Source organism: Myxine glutinosa, chromosome 4, assembly GCF_964187855.1.
Source record: "Myxine glutinosa chromosome 4, kmMyxGlut1.1, whole genome shotgun sequence".
Taxonomy (NCBI): domain Eukaryota; kingdom Metazoa; phylum Chordata; class Myxini; order Myxiniformes; family Myxinidae; genus Myxine; species Myxine glutinosa.
The window spans coordinates 191,717,751-191,735,814 of NC_136264.1; the positions used below are offsets into that span (position 1 = coordinate 191,717,751).

Consider the following 18,064-nt stretch of genomic DNA (forward strand, 5'->3'; position numbering starts at 1 on the left):
AGACATCCCTCGGGTGGACATTCAACTGGGCACCTCATCTGCTAAAAAATACTTAGTGGATGTTAAAGATCCCACCGTGTCCTTCACGAAGAGTAGGTGAGCAACACCAGCACCATGGCCAAGTTACAAATTCCTGCCCTGTGTCGGATTGGCGGCCCATGAGGATTCTGGTTCTCTAGCCATAGAAAATGCTTCGGCAGCACCGACACTCTGTATAGAGCATGGTTCATGATCTCATCTCATGTACTTCACATCCCTTCCACAGTTGAATGTACATCACATGACTAAACGGATTAGGACAGTACACCTAAATACAGAGGAACTGACCAAGCTAGCATGTGCTTTCTAAAAGGTGTACATGACTAGATCTCGAAACTCAGTTGTACAGAAGGTGAAGGTCCAACTGACCTTCAACATGGATTGGTTATTGGGTGCCAGAGGTTCGTGACATTTCTGTCACAATGAGCGTTCCAAAGAAAATCAACTGTTGGCAATATCCTTGGAAAATGGTAAGAACAGGTCACACCAATGTTAAAATAGGATACGTCGGATAAATCTTTTGGTAGACCGATTCAGAAGAACATGAAAGACCTAGAATGGCGCAAGATTACAACTGAAACATAGCAGTAATTGATGCAAATTATTAGTTACTCGAATCCGAGCTGTGCTTGTTACCAAATGTGAACGTTAGTGTGAACCAGCGTACAAAATGAATGGTTAATAACTCTGCATATTTCCTGTGCCAACACTTTTGGTAATAAAAAGTGGATTTCTTTGAGAAAAGAGCTGAAAAAGGTCGCAATAAATTAATTATCATGATGGTTTCTATCAATTGCAACATTTGCTCTCAGGGTCCACAACTTGAATATCCCTGCTCACATGTGTGATACAAGAACAGACACACTCCTCATCATTATACTCCTCCTCCTCTGCATTAGTCATCCTCCTCCTTCTCCTCCTCATCATCCTCCTCCTATTCCTCCCCCACCTCCAACCCATTCCAACTCACTCCTCCAACCTACTTCTCCCTCTCCTCTACCCTACTCCTCTACCCTACTCCACAAGTTATTCCTCCAACAACTCCTCCAATCTACTCCTCCACCCTACTAAAGGACTAACCTACAACTCCTACTACTCCTACTACTACTACAGCTACTACTACTCTTCCTGCAGCTATCCTCCTCCTACTACTGCTGCTGCTCCTCCTCCTACTCCTCCTCCTCCTCCTCCTCCTCGTATTCCTTCATCCTCACCTCCCATTGTTTGTGACGGCTCACATGATGGAATGAGTAATCGCTCGCATTCCACATTTTTGTGCATTTAAAGCAGAGGGCCCTTGCCCACTCTTGGTACAGGAAGAAGTCCCACGTTTTCATGGAACCTGATATGTTGAACAAAATCTAAAACAACAAACATAACTGTGAATGGGACCAGCCGTGAGGTACCACGTATGAGTGAGGTGCGGTTACCAAATGGCTCGTATGAGATACAAGACGATAGAAGGCTGTAGCAATGGAACTACTCCAACAGAGTCTTATCCTAGGCAATTCCATCATTCTCATGTGATGATTTCCCATGAGAACTGTTACCTGCTCTTCTCCTTCATGTACTACAGACATCCATAAGAAGGTTGTTGATACTCTATTGAACACAGTGACAGGTCAGAAATGTCAGCACAACCTCTGAGGAACAATCCAATTATTTTTTGGCTGTGTGAAAACAGCTGATGCCCGATAGGTTCTTGAGTTAAAATGGGGATAACAACAGACAGTTAGGTGTACAAATAAATTCTTCCTTGTCACACACCCAACTTGTCCACCAAGTCTCGTCCGAATCCATCCATAGCTTTTTGAAATATCGTTCTATATATCATATTTGATCCTAACTCAATGGTGAAGAATCACTTTTCAAATTCCAGTATCCGGATCCGGACCAGAATCCGGATCTTCCCCAAAATCTAATCAATTCGTCCTCATCACCACCAAATTTAATCTAAATCTGTCCATAACTTTCAGACTTATCCTGCTCACAGACAGACAGACAGACAGACAACGACAATGGTGAAAACATGGCCTCCATCCGATCCACCTTCGGTGGCGGTTTAAAAAAAATGTGGGCAACATCATAGGTGCACAAGGACAGCTGGATCTCTCTGGCTACAGAAAACAACGACATTAAAGTTCACTTAAAATGAATGATAATTAACTAAATAATTAATGAGGGTGTAATATTGCATTATCTATTACGAAAAGGAGAAGCTCCCATCCATCAGCTTTATTATAAAGGGTTCCTGATGTTGTAGAATAATAAAAATCATACCACTGGAAAGATAATAATCGATTTACTTGGAACTAACATTTGAGTCCGTTTTATCACACAGAAATTCCTGTTTTGGAAGCCTGTTTCTCAAATGGAGGAAGAAGAAGATGTAAGATCTGGAGCTTTAATGTATCGATTCCATTGGTACAACACCAGGAATCCTTTAGAATAAAGTGTGATGGACACGGAAGGAGCACAAAAATATATACCGCATAGTAATACTTCTTGAAGCAATAGAAAATATATATAATAGTACACAGATGGAGCAACCAAGCAACAACAACAACCACCACCACCACAGCCACGACGCCAGCAGCAATTACATGTTATAATACATCCTTTTTTCACGTGTTTCACATGATAAGATGTGTAATCTATATACCTTTACACAACTCTTCCACGCTTTGTGGTGGCCAATGCCATCCACAACAACTTTTCCCCTTCCAAAGGCATTAATTATAGAAGAAATAGCATTCAATGCAAAAATCACAACTACCCCTGACCAGTTTACATAGTCTCAAATATTTGAAGTGAACATCTCAATCAAATCAGAGCTAGCCAATCACATGAAAGAACAATGATGTCAGTTGCCCTTTGTATCAGAAGACGGCCGTTCACCTGTCGATCACCAAGGTCCATTTGTTTATAGCGCAGAAGGGGCTTCTTCGTCTTCGTTTGTATGCAGCACTAGGTTGTGAGGGAGCATCATTGGCCGAGGGTGTGGCTGTGCCACTGCGACGCCCCCTGCTGGTTATGGCAGGAATTTGTAATTTGCTGAGGATGCCGGTGATGGATCGCCTACTCCTCGTGATGGACACTGTGGGATCTTTAACATCCACCAACAAAGGCCGTCAGATGGATCGCCTGTTTAACGTCCATCCGAGGGACGGCACACACGTTGATGAAACACCAGGATGACAGTTCATTGCTGTCATCAGCTATGAACTGACATCATAGAGAAGAGGTGAGTGTGCATGAGGTGCTACAGAACAATATCACTAATATCATGTGCAACAGGTATGTTTAGAAGGAGGAATGAATGACTTTATAGTAATCTATGATACCATACTGTATAATATGGAGTCGGGTATTTTTGAGCAAATCGTTTACATGATTGACAATTGACTTTGTGTCCGAAGACTCTCTGCTCACCTTCACTCCTTCATTCCTCTTTTCTCCCGCCTCTGGAACAAACTCCCTCACACTCTCTTCAATCCCACTCCTCCCTCCAGGTCTTTAAAACAGCTGTTCACCACCATCTCTTATCTTCCCCCATCCAAAACCTTGATCTTTTCTACCCCCGTTAATTCACCCCAGATCCACTTTTTTTGAAATACCGACTTCTTTCTTTCCTGGAAGTCCTAGCAGTGTCCATGTGTTTTATACCTCTCCCACCCCCCACCCCCCTTCCCATGCCTCCTCTCCCCCAGCTCTCTACCTGCCACAGATCTCCCGATGTCCCTGTTCTCTGCTGTTGTACTTGTGTGCTTCCCTCTCTCTCTCTCTCCCCCCATCTTGTCTCCCGCTCCCTTTATTGTATGTTTTGTTTGCCCGATTGTTTTTTTGTGATTGATGTTAGCTCTTGCACGAGCCTCCATCTTGTACACAAAAAAAACCAAAAAACTTTGGACAATATATCACCCACCTTATGTACCTTGACAAGTTTATATCCATTTGTTGATTTTCCCTCTTTTATTCACGTTTTAGCCATTTTAAACAAACGTACGTTCTTGTATGGCTGCCATTATTTTCCACGTCCAAACAACTTCTCTCCCATGCTTCAGACGCTTTTTAGTGGCAAACACTTTTAATTTGACATGTTCATTGTGTGTGCGCGCCATCTAACTGTAGTCCAACCCGGCGAGAATTAAAAAGGGGTTTTACACCGCCTCAAATCCAAACTCGCAATAAAATCTCTGAGCAAATTGTTATACCCTGTGATACCCTATTCCCTCTTTTACCACAGCCTCAGAATACCTTTAGATACTTCTGCATTTTTTTATAGTTTGTACTTTTGTGACATACTTTGTACACTCACCCTTTAACTTGTGTTTTTAAAAGTGGAGTTATTTTTTTCCACAGGTATCGCTAGCAAAGTAAATTTTACACCTGAATATTAGAAACCATTATTACATTGGATTTCACTGACCTTTTTCTGGTCTCAAATCAAGCGATTTTTGAGCACAAATCCAAATCTTTCATTAGTAAGTCCAAGTCCAATTCCAGAAAGGTATATGGAGATGGACTTGAAGTGACCTCAAAACCAACATCCCTGATACCAGGACATAAACCTGGAAGTAAAACCTGCACAATTAAGCAATATTAAATCAATTCTTGTTCTTTATTGTTTATATGCCACAGATGGATAACTAAACCTGAGTTGCGTACAACGAGTAAAACGTCGTTCAGTGAAACCGGTGCCTTGTTTTTGACTCGACTGCTCACTAACCTTCGACATCTGTTCAGCCATTTGCAGCCTCCCATCAAGTTCTCGGCGGATCTGTGCTGCCTGTTCATCTGCATTGTCGAGCTGCGAGTATGGGGAGAGAAAGTTTTTTTAAATTGTGAAAAATATATCATTAAAGTCACAAAGACAACATCCTTTAATCAGCCTCATCCCCACCAGAGCGTTCCTAGAAATATATTTATTTCATCCACAGTCACTCCTCCAACTCCCTCTGCCTTCCTATTTCTCATATATTTCACACAAGCCCACTTTCCCCAGCCTTTTAACTCTGGTGTAGCCTGTGGCACCTGGCAGGCGTTGTACAAAAGCTGATGCTCAAATCGTTTCACTCCAAGGATCTGCTGGAACATGTCATAAAGCTGTTCCTTGTTCATGAGCAGCTCGGTAGCACCGCCAACGCCGGGTGGTGCGGACCCTGGACCACCACGTCCCAAAACCCTGCGTGGCTCCTGCTCAACGGCGTTCGGGTCACGGCCCATCAATGCCGAAGAGACGATCGTCTCGAACTTTCCCATCCATGAGGAGAGCACCGTGTCCTTGCTCAGCCCGTCAATTTCAGGAAGGTTGCGGATCCTTCGCGTCACCTGCAAACAAGTTATCGCTTTAAGGAGAGCACTGTGAACAGGTGGTCAGGTGCAGCCAAACTCGGTGACATCAGAAATGCCAACCTTTTAATCCATTCATCCCAACAACGTCGCAGGTGCTCGACTTTCACTGATCGGGCAATCTGTCGTTCACGCATCATGTACGCCAAATGCATCCGACATAACGTGTCATATATATATATATATATATATATATATACAGTCACGTGAAAAAGTAAGTACACCCCATGTAAAGTTTTGACTTTTTCAACATATTTCAACATTCAGCTATTTGATCTTCAATTCAACAATACTGATAGATAAAGGTGATATATTATAACAAATATCATGAAACATTTACTGCCACTCCCTTCCCTCCCTGGTCCCTGTCCCTGGTCCCTGGTCCCTGGTGTTCCCTGTCCCTGGACAGCTAGCTCGAAAGCTAGCTGGACAGCTAGCTAGCTGGCTGGAAAGTCCCTGGTGTTGGGCTAGCGGCTAGGGTGCCGGCTTAGGATCCTAGGATCCTGGGTTCGAATCCCGGTCAATCGCTGAATTAACGCCAGGGGGGTTGACTCAGCCTGTCATCCTTCCGAGGTCGGCAAATTGAGTACCAGTTCACTGGTAATTCCCTGCTTGTCGTTAAAGGCGGCAAAAAGGGTTCGCGTCAGGAAGGGCATCCGGCCATAAAACATTGCTTCAAAAAGGGGACCGAAAAAACAACAACAACCACAGTTCCCGAAAAAGGCCAAACCCCGCTTGCGGGGAAAAATGGCCTCTAAAGGTGGTTTTTTTATTTTATTTACATTTTGTAGTCCATTGTATAATTTAAATAAACATAAATGCAAATTTCGCATGTGGAAAAAGTAAGTACTCCCCTACATTTATCACTACTTCAAATACCTAAAACCCTCTGATGCCGCCAACAACAATTCCATACGTCAATGACTACCACCCAACAGCATGGAGATTTGAAACGAAGCTATGGCACCTGTCTGCGGAAGGTTTCACGCATGTCAGCTACCGAGAGGCCTCCAGCCTGTACCATGCCGATGATGCGTTCATCCTTGAGGAAAACCTGTGAGTTGGGGGGAGGTGGGAAGGGAGATACAGAAAAAATGGTGTGAATGTAGGATAACTGCAAGAGTTGATGAAAACAAACAACACAAACATGGTGTGTGGCCGTTGTGTGTGAGATTTGGGCAAGGGTAAGATTACAGTTCCAAATAAACCTCCATATTCACCTGATATTTGTGATTTTTGCCTCTTTCCATTGCTTGAAAACAAAAACAACAATGATATATCTTTTGGCATATTTATATATACAATGCTGTTTTTCTGTCCCACCCTGAAACACGGAAACGCTCCTCGGAGAGAAAAAAAACTTGTGAAGTAAAAGCTGTCAAGACGTGTTAGGTGCCACTCAAGGTGCACATGTTGAGGTGTATTGAAGAACACAAACTTTATGAATAATGTTACTAATAGCAAAACACCGCATCATTGTAACTCTTTTGGCTTTGCTGTGATATAATTTTTTAACCTGAACAAGACTTTGTGGTTAGCCTGTACTGTGTTCTTAAACCTAAACTATGGTAAACTATGGTAGGTTTGCCCAATCAATTGTTTTGAATAAATCAATAAGTTGTTGAACTCATTTTAATCGCTTCTTTTCTTAGTGCGTACAACAGGTGCATACAACACTTCAAGACATTCCTTATTGAAACTCCCATTTATGAGTTCTTTTAACCGGTGCAAGAATAAAAATCCACCTTTTTTCTATCGTGGTATTTTTACCATGGACTTCTGCTAGTACGTTATTCCGATAATAAGAATGAAGATGATCATTGAAAGGAAGACATTGAAAGCAGCTACACAGCATTCCAATAGAGAACTTCCAGGGTCCAGAACAGTGTTTCTCAAACAGTGGGTCATGACCCCCAAAGGGGCCATGAGTGGGTTTCCATGTGGGTCATGAACTGTCTGCACGAAGTAGTTACTCAACTGCGAGTGCTGTTCCAAATGACTTGCCCATGCATTCTCAAGTTGAGTCGTGATCAAAACAAAAGCTGGAAACAGGCTGATTGATGTCGAAAGCGAGCTACGGTGTATGCTGAGTAAGACTAGTACCCAAATTGACATGTGCAAAAAGAAATAAAAATGGCCCAGGTTCCAGCCTTTTTGTTACTGCTGTAGTCAGGGCTGCCGCTATTAGACCCAACCAAGTTTTCCCCACCTGGGTTAAAAAAAACCTACTTGAATAAATCCAGGATTTTTGCAGTAAAGTATCTTTTTTTTCAAAATCCCAATTCCTATCTTTTTTTTAACACTTGTAGGCGATAACACAGGTTGCGGCGACCATGCCGGTGGTCGCCTTCAAGACATTTCAGATAAAATCCATATTTCAGATGAATCCATATTTCAGATAGAAAACCTACTTGAATAAACCCAGTACTTTCCCAGTAAAGTATCTTTTTTTCAAAATCCCAATTCCTGTCTTTTTTTTTACCACTTGTAGGCGTTAACACGGGTCGCGGCGACCATCCCGATGGTCGCCTTCAAGACATTTCAGATAAAATGCATATTTCAGATGAATCCATATTTCAGATAAAAAAAACCTACTTGAATAAACCCAGTATTTTCCCAGTAAAGTATCTTTTTTTTCAAAATCCCAATTCCTGTCTTCTTTTTTTTTACCACTTGTAGGCGTTAACACGGGTCGCGGTGGCCATGCCGATGGTCGCCTTCAAGACATTTCAGATAAAATGCATATTTCAGATGAATCCATATTTCAGATAAAAAAAACCTACTTGAATAAACCCAGTATTTTCCCAGTAAAGTATCTTTTTTTTTCAAAATCCCAATTCCTGTCTTTTTTTTACCACTTGTAGGCGTTAACACGGGTCGCGTCGACCATGCCGATGGTCGCCTTCAAGACATTTCAGATAAAATGCATATTTCAGATGAATCCATATTTCAGATAAAAAACCTACTTGAATAAACCCAGTATTTTCCCAGTAAAGTATCTTTTTTTCAAAATCCCAATTCCTGTCTTTTTTTTTACCACTTGTAGGCGTTAACACGGGTCGCGTCGACCATGCCGATGGTCGCCTTCAAGACATTTCAAATAAAATCCATATTTCAGATGAATCCGTATTTCAGATTTTAAAAACCTACTTGAATAAACCCAGTATTTTCCCAGTAGAGTATATATTTTTTTCAAAATCCCAATTCCTGTCTTTTTTTTAACCACTTGTAGGCGTTAACACGGGTCGTGGCGACCATGCCAATGGTCGCCTTCAAGACATTTCAGATTAAATGCATATTTCAGATGAATCCATATTTCAGAAAAAAAACCTACTTGAATAAACCCAGTATTTTCCCAGTAAAGTATCTTTTTTTTCAAAATCCCAATTCCTGTCTTCTTCTTTTTTACCACTTGTAGGCGTTAACACGGGTCGCGGCGGCCATGCCGATGGTCTGCACGAAGCCAATCCCTGGACAGCTTATTGAGTTCAATAACTGAGAGTTCTTGTCAGCCATATCTTTTTTTTTGAAAATCCCAATTCCTGTCTTTTTTTTTACCACTTGTAGGCGTTAACACGGGTCGCGGCGACCATGCCGATGGTCGCCTTCAAGACATTTCAGATAAAATGCATATTTCAGATGAATTCATATTTCAGATTAAAAAAACCTACTTGAATGAACCCAGTATTTTCCCAGTAAAGTATCTTTTTTTTCAAAATCCCAATTCCTGTCTTTTTTTACCACTTGTAGGCGGTAACACGTGTCGCGGCGACCATGCTGATGGTCGCCTTCAAGACATTTCAAATAAAATCCATATTTCAGATGAATCCGTATTTCAGATTTAAAAAACCTACTTGAATAAACCCAGTATTTTCCCAGTAGAGTGTATATTTTTTTCAAAATCCCAATTCCTGTCTTTTTTTTAACCACTTGTAGGCGTTAACACGGGTCGCAGTGACCATGCCAATGGTTGCCTTCAAGACATTTCAGATAAAATGCATATTTCAGATGAATCCATATTTCAGATAAAAAACCTACTTGAATAAACCCAGTATTTTCCCAGTAAAGTATCTTTTTTTTCAAAATCCCAATTCCTGTCTTTTTTTTTACCACTTGTAGGTGATAACACAGGTCGCGGCGACCAAATACAAGCACAGGTGGGTCGTCTGGTAAATCCAGTTGAGAAACACTGGTCTCGAGTGTGTGTGTGTGTGTGTGTGTGTGTGTGTGTGTGTGTGTGTGTGTGTGTGTGTACAAAATTGCAGTGGCAAAACTAGAACGGCACTCAGTAGAGAGCATACCTCCGTCAGGCTGAACACTTTACGTTTTGTATCCCACTGAGAGGTCGGATCTGGATTCGGACCTGCACGAACATCTAATTAGCTTGTTCTTGTCACCCAACCAACTCACCCCCTAAGTTTAATCATAACTCGTCCATAACTTTTTTAAATAACATGTCATATATCGCTTTTCGCCCAATCTCTCAATGGTGAAGAATCACTTAAAAATTAAATAACTCTCGTATCCGAATCCATATTCGGATCTTCACCAAAATTGAATCTATTTGTCCATGTCACACACACAACCTGTCCACCAAGTTTCGTCCAAATCCGTCCACAACTTTTCCACAATTTTTCTGCTCCGTACAATTCCATTTCACGATGACTGCATATTAGGGTTTATGTTTATCAACACGGAAACAGCATTTACTTCCCAGATCATTCCATTTAACTGTCACATGCCTCCCCATACTTTTCCCTTTAAACACTCCATATGACTAGCGCAACACATTTGGCAAGTAAACAACTGATTATTGGTATTTGCATCCTACTGGCAAATTTATTTTGTCGTTTGATGAACTTTGTGAAGTCGGAGATTTGGGCAGTGTGCCGGGTGTCGGACAAGGTGTCGGACAGGCAGGCAGGGTGTCGGACAGGCAGGCAGGGTGTCGGACAGGCAGGCAGGGTGTCAGACGGGTGTGGAGCCAGAAAAATGACGATTTTAGAAGTACTGTGTACTGCAGGTGCATCTATGAGAGTAATGTAAAGTAGGAAACAAAGGGGTTGGTTAAAAACTCCAAAACCTAAATCAGTAAAGTCGACTCACCAATCGATTTACAAACATCCTGACACAAATAATTGATAACTTTATAGAATACGAGCAACAAATTTATGATGCAAGTGAAAAAAAGGTGAACGACGAACTCCATCCAATGCATTCGCAAGTCCAAGCAGCCAGCAGTGGTGCAAAGAGGAAAAAATATTTATAAAAAGGTCTCCAGCAATCATGATGGTCCACACGGCACGACATGAAAACGAATCAGTCACAAGCAACAAAATCCTGCTTCGATGTTTCGGTAAGCCGAACGGTCATCTTACTCCGTATCCAAAACAAGGTCACGGGTTCAGGGTCCCATGAGGCGGGCGATAATGGAGTCGTAATAGCTTTGTGCGGGAGGCATGAGGGAACCGGACTGTGACGAGAGGCGTGAGAGTGCAACGGTGCAGAGAGTGAGGGTGGGAGAGAGAGAGAGCTATGAAAGAGATGGTCCCTGGGGTTGGAAAAAGCCTATTTGAGCTAAGCAGGTGGTCAGCCAGTAAACTACTAAGGCTATATCAACTAGGGACAAGCAGGCCGACAGATGGGGCAGGAGGGACGGCTTCCAAACTCATTGGTCCAGGATGAATAAACCACATACAGGCTTGCTGGCCAAAGGGATCGACGTATTGTGACCTTGTCCCAAAGAACCTTAAATACCATAAAAATATGGCCTAAAGGGTAAACATTAATGGAAAAAGAGAAAAAGAATGAAACATCAAAGGGGATTGGAAAAATGTTTGGAGAACCTGGAAAGGTAAAATTGCATGAAATATCAATAAAAGATGCAGATGCATTATCATCATTAATTTAAGATATTCGTGTCATGCAAAGACAGCGAAGCAAATAAAACGTTTTTTAGCAAATAACCCCACGGATTACCCATTTACTACCACTAAATTTTCCTTGTGCTCGATAACCAATGGGAGCCATTATTATGGTGGTGACAGTGTAATAAAGACAGGAAGGAAGATTCTGTAATACACTCTCCGCCATAAAAATACAGAGTACGTGATTGTTGCTAATGGCATTCATCTACATGAGATCATGGGACACAGATGAGGTGCAAACCTCCAACAGAGATAAATTCTGAGTAACTACATGTCCATTTCATTGTGACCGAATCACGTAATGCTGCGTTGTGGCGAATGTTTTCACAGTGGGATCAATCATGGAAGTAACAATCTCAATACTGGGTATGTCCACCTCTGGTAGAAATAACTGCATTGATCCGTCACATCAGTGACTGTATGAGCATTTGAGCCTGGGGAATAGGAGGCCATGCCCGACTCCTGGTCCGACTCTTTGAGGGTCTGTGACGATCAATGATATCCCAGAGATGTACAAATGGATTTATACCTGGTGAGATGGCAGGCCAAGATGCCATGACATGACATCAACATTGGCTTTCATGCTTATTCGAATCGCCCTGTGAGCAGAAGCATTATCGTGCAGAAAAACGATTCCTGAAAATTGTTGTTCAAGGGTAGGCAATACGACGTGTTGCTGCAAGATCTCATTCATGTATCGATCTGCCGTCAAATTGCCATGGATACAAATCAAGTTGGTGTGAAAGGTTTAAGCAATACCACCCCACATCAAGACACTCCAGCATCCCAAATGCGTGGCTTCCTGGACACAGACTGTGGCATATCGCTCGTTGTGTCTTCTGTAGACCGATGCATGGTCACCACGCCTTTCGAGGAGAAACCTGGATCTGTCACTAACATAACACTTTCCTTGCCCATTGGCTCCGGGTCCATCAGACATGTTGGTTTAACCACTGCAGGCATGATTGGATGCGTCACGGGAACAGGATGACGAGCATGGATCCCTGCATCACGGAGACGCTGGAAGACAGTGTTGACACTTATCCTGTGAGGTCGAGGGAGTGTGTTTTGCAGTACTCTGGGAAGTTTGAAACCAATTGCATAGATGGTTCGGGTGAACGTATCGGTCCTGAGAGGGAGTAGTTATCCTGGGCTGTGCACTTCTTGGCAACCCCTTGGTAATCCAGTGGCTTCATAGCGTCTTATGAGGTCATTAACAGTTCCTCTTCTCACGTTGAGTAACCTTGCAATATGGATAATGGAACAATTCAAGGTGTCCAATTATTTGACTCCTCTCATTTTATGACAGACGTGGCATTGTAATGGATGGTTACCCCGCGAGCGTAGCGCAAAGCGGGGGAAAGTAATTGGTTTACTCTGTGCGTCGGTCAGTCAAAAATAATTGAAAATCATTCCAAACAGGAAACTTACTCTTTTTAGGGATGTCCTGAAGGATATAAACAACAGGCACGAAGACCTATGTTAACATGTTAAATAAGGTAGTGTAAATGACAGCGATTTCAAAATCCATCGATGGTGGTAAACTTCCAATTCATTTTGTTTTGCTTTGTTTTCGACAGCTTTTAAAACTTTTCTTTTATTGCAACTGAAAATATACATTTTGTACACTATAGAACACAAATCGCCTTGTTTGTACTTTCAAAAGTTTAGTTTTACTAAAAGTTTAGTTTTGTTTAGTTTAGTTACAAAAGTTTTACTCACGTCTGTACTTTAGCTCTTTCACGAGCCTCGATCTTGTATCCAAAAAAAAAAGCTATAGTTTAGCAGTACTTTGACAAAATTGTATACCGTCTCGCCCAAACAAATTTGCCTCTCACACCCTCAAGGCGGGGGAACATTGAGATTCAGACAAAATGGCGGTGCTCAGTGGTGCAAAGCTTGAGCTAACTTCGTCGAAATAAAAATGGAGGGCAACACTGTGTGGGGTAATGTGTTCTACGTCATTAAATAATACAATCTGTGTGCTTTTTGGATGATCCACATGCTGCTGTCTCAGAAAGCCTGCTTCCTATTTCCTCATAAATCCTGGTGTCGCCTCTAAAACACAACGGTTGCACGTGCCGAGTGATTATTGCATGAGGCAACTATAACGGCACTCAGTAGAGAGCATACCTCCACCTGGTGAACAGTTTACGTTTTGTATCTCAGAGTAGACCAGAAAATCACAATACAGAATCACATTTAATCAAAATCAATCACAGGAATCACCATAGGTCCAGTCTTTCATACCCTGACATACCCCTCACTTTTGGCCATATCACTCAATGGTGAAGAATCACTTTTAAAATTCTACTAGCTGGATCCGGATCCAGATCTTCACTAAAAATTCAATCGATTCTTCATTGTGATACACAACCTATCCAACAAGTTTCATCCAAATCCATCCATAACTTTTGGAGATATCCTGCTATGTATCGTTTTTGGCCCTATCTCCCAATCGTGAAGAATCACTTGAAGAATTAAATAATTCTCATATCCGAATCCATATACAGATCTTCACCAAAATCGAATCGAATCGTCCTTGTCAGACACCCAACTGGTCCACCAGGTTTCGTCCAAATCCGTCCACAACTTTTTGGGATATCCTGCCATGTATCGTTTTTGGCCCTATCTCTTAAGGGTGAAGAATCACTTAGAGAATTCCAGGAGACGGATCCGAATACAGATCTTCACCAAAATCTAATCATTTCGCCGGTGTCACATACACTACATCTCTGCCAAATTTCGTCCGAATCCGTCCACACCTTTTTGAGATATTTTGTTCACAAACGGACAGTCAGGGGTGAAAACATAACCTCCATCCACCTTTGGTGGCGGAGGCATTTACATTACGTATAAACTTGCATTCAAGTGTTCTGCACATCCCTCGTGCCAGGAAAAGCACGTGTAATGAATGCTGGATCCTTTTAGTCCTTCAACAATTACATTGTCAATTCTGTACATGTTCGTTGTTTTATGGCATAAAGTCGATTTATATCTCAAAGGTTATACAAAAAAAAACTAGAAAAAGGGTGAATGTTCTTTTTAACCTTCATTGTCTTGTTTGAGCATTAACCCCTGATCTAAAAGTACTGGCATTTAGCCCTAAATCTTTCACTCATACATGCTACGTATACATCCCTCATGCAAAACCAAAACCATGTACAAGCTCATCCACAGATCTTTGTCAACATAAGAAAAACATTTTATTATCAAGAAAGAGCAAATTAAAGCAGATTAAACTAGAAAGCATCTGAAAATTCAAAGCTCGCCCACGTCTGCTTTATATTCAGACCTCTTCTTCATCTGTATGCTAAAAATGGCGAAAACAGCTAAAAACAAATTGGAAAAATTGATGATTGTAGGCAACCTTGACCTTTCAACCTCAAAAGCAATATGAACAAGCGTTACGCCTAGGTCCCCCATCGGTGAAGTGATGTGAGTTGACAAAGTGGAAGACGCAGAAAACATGCTATGATATGATATTTCGCTCACAAGGTTCAGACATACATGGAGGCGGCCATCTTGGATTTTGACGTGGCCACCCAATTGTCAATAGCGTTCTTCCTTATGCCTAGATACACCCACACACCAGATTAGAAGTTGGTACTTCGCTTATTTTTCAAGATATTCCGCTCACAAGGTTCAGACATACATGGCGGCGGCCATCTTGGATTTTGACGTGGCGACCCAATTTTCAATAGCGTTCTTCCTTGTGCCTGGATACACCCAAACACCAGATTAGAAGTTAGTACTTTGCTTATTTTTCAAGATATTCCGCTCACAAGGTTCAGACATACATGGCGGTGGCCATCTTGGATTTTGACGTGGCGACCCAATTTTCAATAGCGTTCTTCCTTGTGCCTGGATACACCCAAACACCAGATTAGAAGTTGGTACTTTGCTTATTTTTCAAGATATTACGCTCACAAGTTTCAGACATATATATGGGGGCGGCCATCTTGGATTTTGACGTGGCGACCCAACTTACAATAGCGTTCTTCCTTATGCCGAGATACACCCACACACCAGATTAGAAGTTGGTATTTCGCTTATTTTTCAAGATATTCATCTCACAAGGTTCAGACATACATGGCGGCGGCCCAATTTTAAACAGCGTTCTTCCGTGTGCCTAGATACACCCACACACCAGATTAGAAGTTGGTACTTCGCTTATTTTTCAAGATATTCATCTCACAAGGTTCAGACATACATGGCGGCGGCCATCTTGGATTTTGACGTGGCGACCCAATTTTAAACAGCGTTCTTGCTTGTGCCTCGATACACCCACACACCAGATTAGAAGTTGGTACTTCGCTTATTTTTCAAGATATTTCGCTCACAAGGTTCAGACATATATATGGTGGCGGCCATCTTGGATTTTGACGTGGCGACCCAATTTTAAACAGCGTTCTTCCGTGTGCCTAGATACACCCACACACCAGATTAGAAGTTGGTACTTCGCTTATTTTTCAAGATATTCATCTCACAAGTTTCAGACATATATATGGGGGCGGCCATCTTGGATTTTGACGTGGCGACCCAACTTACAATAGCGTTCTTCCTTATGCCGAGATACACCCACACACCAAATTAGAAGTTGGTATTTCGCTTATTTTTCAAGATATTCATCTCACAAGGTTCAGACATACATGGCGGCGGCCATCTTGGATTTTGACGTGGCGACCCAATTTTAAACAGCGTTCTTGCTTGTGCCTAGATACACCCACACACCAGATTAGCAGTTGGTACTTCGCTCATTTTTCGAGATATTTCGCTCACAAGTTTCAGACATATATATGATGGAGGCCATCTTGGATTTTGACGTGGCGACCCAATTTTCAATAGCATTCTTCCTTATGCCTAGATACACCCACACACCAGATTAGAAGTTGGTACTTCGCTTATTTTTCAAGATATTCATCTCACAAGGTTCAGACATACATGGCGGCGGCCATCTTGGATTTTGACGTGGCGACCCAATTTTCAATAGCGTTCTTCCTTATGCCTAGATACACCCACACACCAGATTAGAAGTTGGTACTTCGCTTATTTTTCAAGATATTCATCTCACAAGGTTAAGACATACATGGCATCAGACATACATGGCGGCGGCCATCTTGGATTTTGACGTGGGTTGCACCCACACACCAAATTCGAATGCGGTCCTTCGCTTACGCACGTACGCACGTACGCATGCACGCCCGCACGCACGCACGCAAACACGCACGCCCGCACGCACACACGCACGCACGCACGGACACACGGACGGAGGGGAAAGCCATAGTCCCCCTTTCGCTACGCTGTGCGACGGGGGACAATAATTGACCCATTATGCAAACCTTGCTCAAATTTCAAACGAATCGGATGAAAATTGACAATTTTATGCAACCTTGACCTTTGACCTTTTGATCTAAAACAACGCAAAAACAATTGGCTTCTAGCATTTGATTGGTGAACAAATTCAGTGACCCCAACATGCAAATTCTTAAAATTTAAGGTCAATCAGATGAAAATCGATTTTATGTGAAGCTGGCCTTTGACCTTTTGACCAAATTATTAATGTTTTCTCCATATTCTCATAATAATTATTCTCATTATATTTTCATATTCAGATATTCTATTTATTGAAAACTTGATGACAAAGCTCAAACGATAAATTACAATTTCAGGTCAATTGGATGAAAATCGATGATTATATGTAAGGTTGACCTTTGACCTTCGAAACAAATTATTAATTTGTCTTCTCCGTATCCTCATAATAAAGTTTTGTTGAAAATTCAATGACAAAGCTCAAATGGTAAATTGGTAAATTACAGTTTCAGGTCAATTGGATAAAAATTGATGATTTTAGGTGTCGCTGACATTGGACCTTTTGACAAAAATATTAATTTGTCTTCTCCATATTCTCATAATTATTCTCTTTATATTTTCATATTCACGAGCCTGGTGTTGGCTCAGCGGTTAGGGTGCCGGCTTGGGATCCTAGGATCCTGGGTTCGTATCCCGGTCGATCGCTGAATTAACACCAGGGGGATTGACTCAGCCTGTCATCCTTCTGAGGTCGGCAAAATGAGTACCAGTTCACTGGTAATTCCTTGTATGTCGCAAGAGGCGACCAACAGGCTTGGCGGCAGGAAGAGCATCCGGCCATAAAACATTACTTCAAAAAGGGGACCACAATGCCCAAAAAAAGGCCAACCCCTGCTCTGCAGGGGAAAATGGCCTCTAAAGGTGGTTCATTTTCATATTCACATATTCTCTTCATTGAAAATTTAATGACAAAGCTCAAATGGTAAATTACAATTTCAGGTCAATTGGATGAAAATTGATGATTTTAGGTGATGCTTTCCTTTGTTTGACCTTATGCACAAATTATTAAGTTGTCTTCTCCATATTCTCTGAATAAATCTTGGCTGAAAATTTGATGACAAAGCTCAAAAGGTGAAAAAGTTACGGCCCGGACAGACACAGAAGTTATTGCAAAACCCCGTCTCACGCTGAGCGGTGGACGGGCTAATTCGAGTTAGTTTGAATACAATATCGAGACTGATGGAAAAGCAAGGGGACACAGAGGGAATTACGCCTAGATCCCCCGTCGGTGAAGTGATGTGAGTCGACAAAGTGGAAGATGCAAGGCGGCCATCTTGAATTTTGACGTGGCGACCCAATTTTCAATAGCGTTCTTCCTTATGCGTAAATACACCCACACACCAGATTAGAAGTTAGTAGTTCGTTTATTTTTC

At 41.9% G+C, this 18,064-nt stretch overlaps 1 protein-coding gene across 1 annotated transcript in view; it reads right to left on the reverse strand.

Moving 5' to 3' along the window:
• The window catches only part of CADPS (calcium dependent secretion activator), a 434,176-nt gene that overhangs the window by 354,369 nt on the left and 61,743 nt on the right, over positions 1-18,064 (reverse strand). Inside the window, exons 3-5 of the mRNA XM_078776828.1 lie at positions 6,359-6,445; positions 5,074-5,370; positions 4,769-4,849 (exon numbers count right to left, since the gene is read on the reverse strand). Of these exons, the coding sequence (XP_078632954.1) occupies positions 4,769-4,849; positions 5,074-5,370; positions 6,359-6,445 (465 nt within the window). The remainder of the gene's footprint in view (positions 1-4,768; positions 4,850-5,073; positions 5,371-6,358; positions 6,446-18,064) is intronic.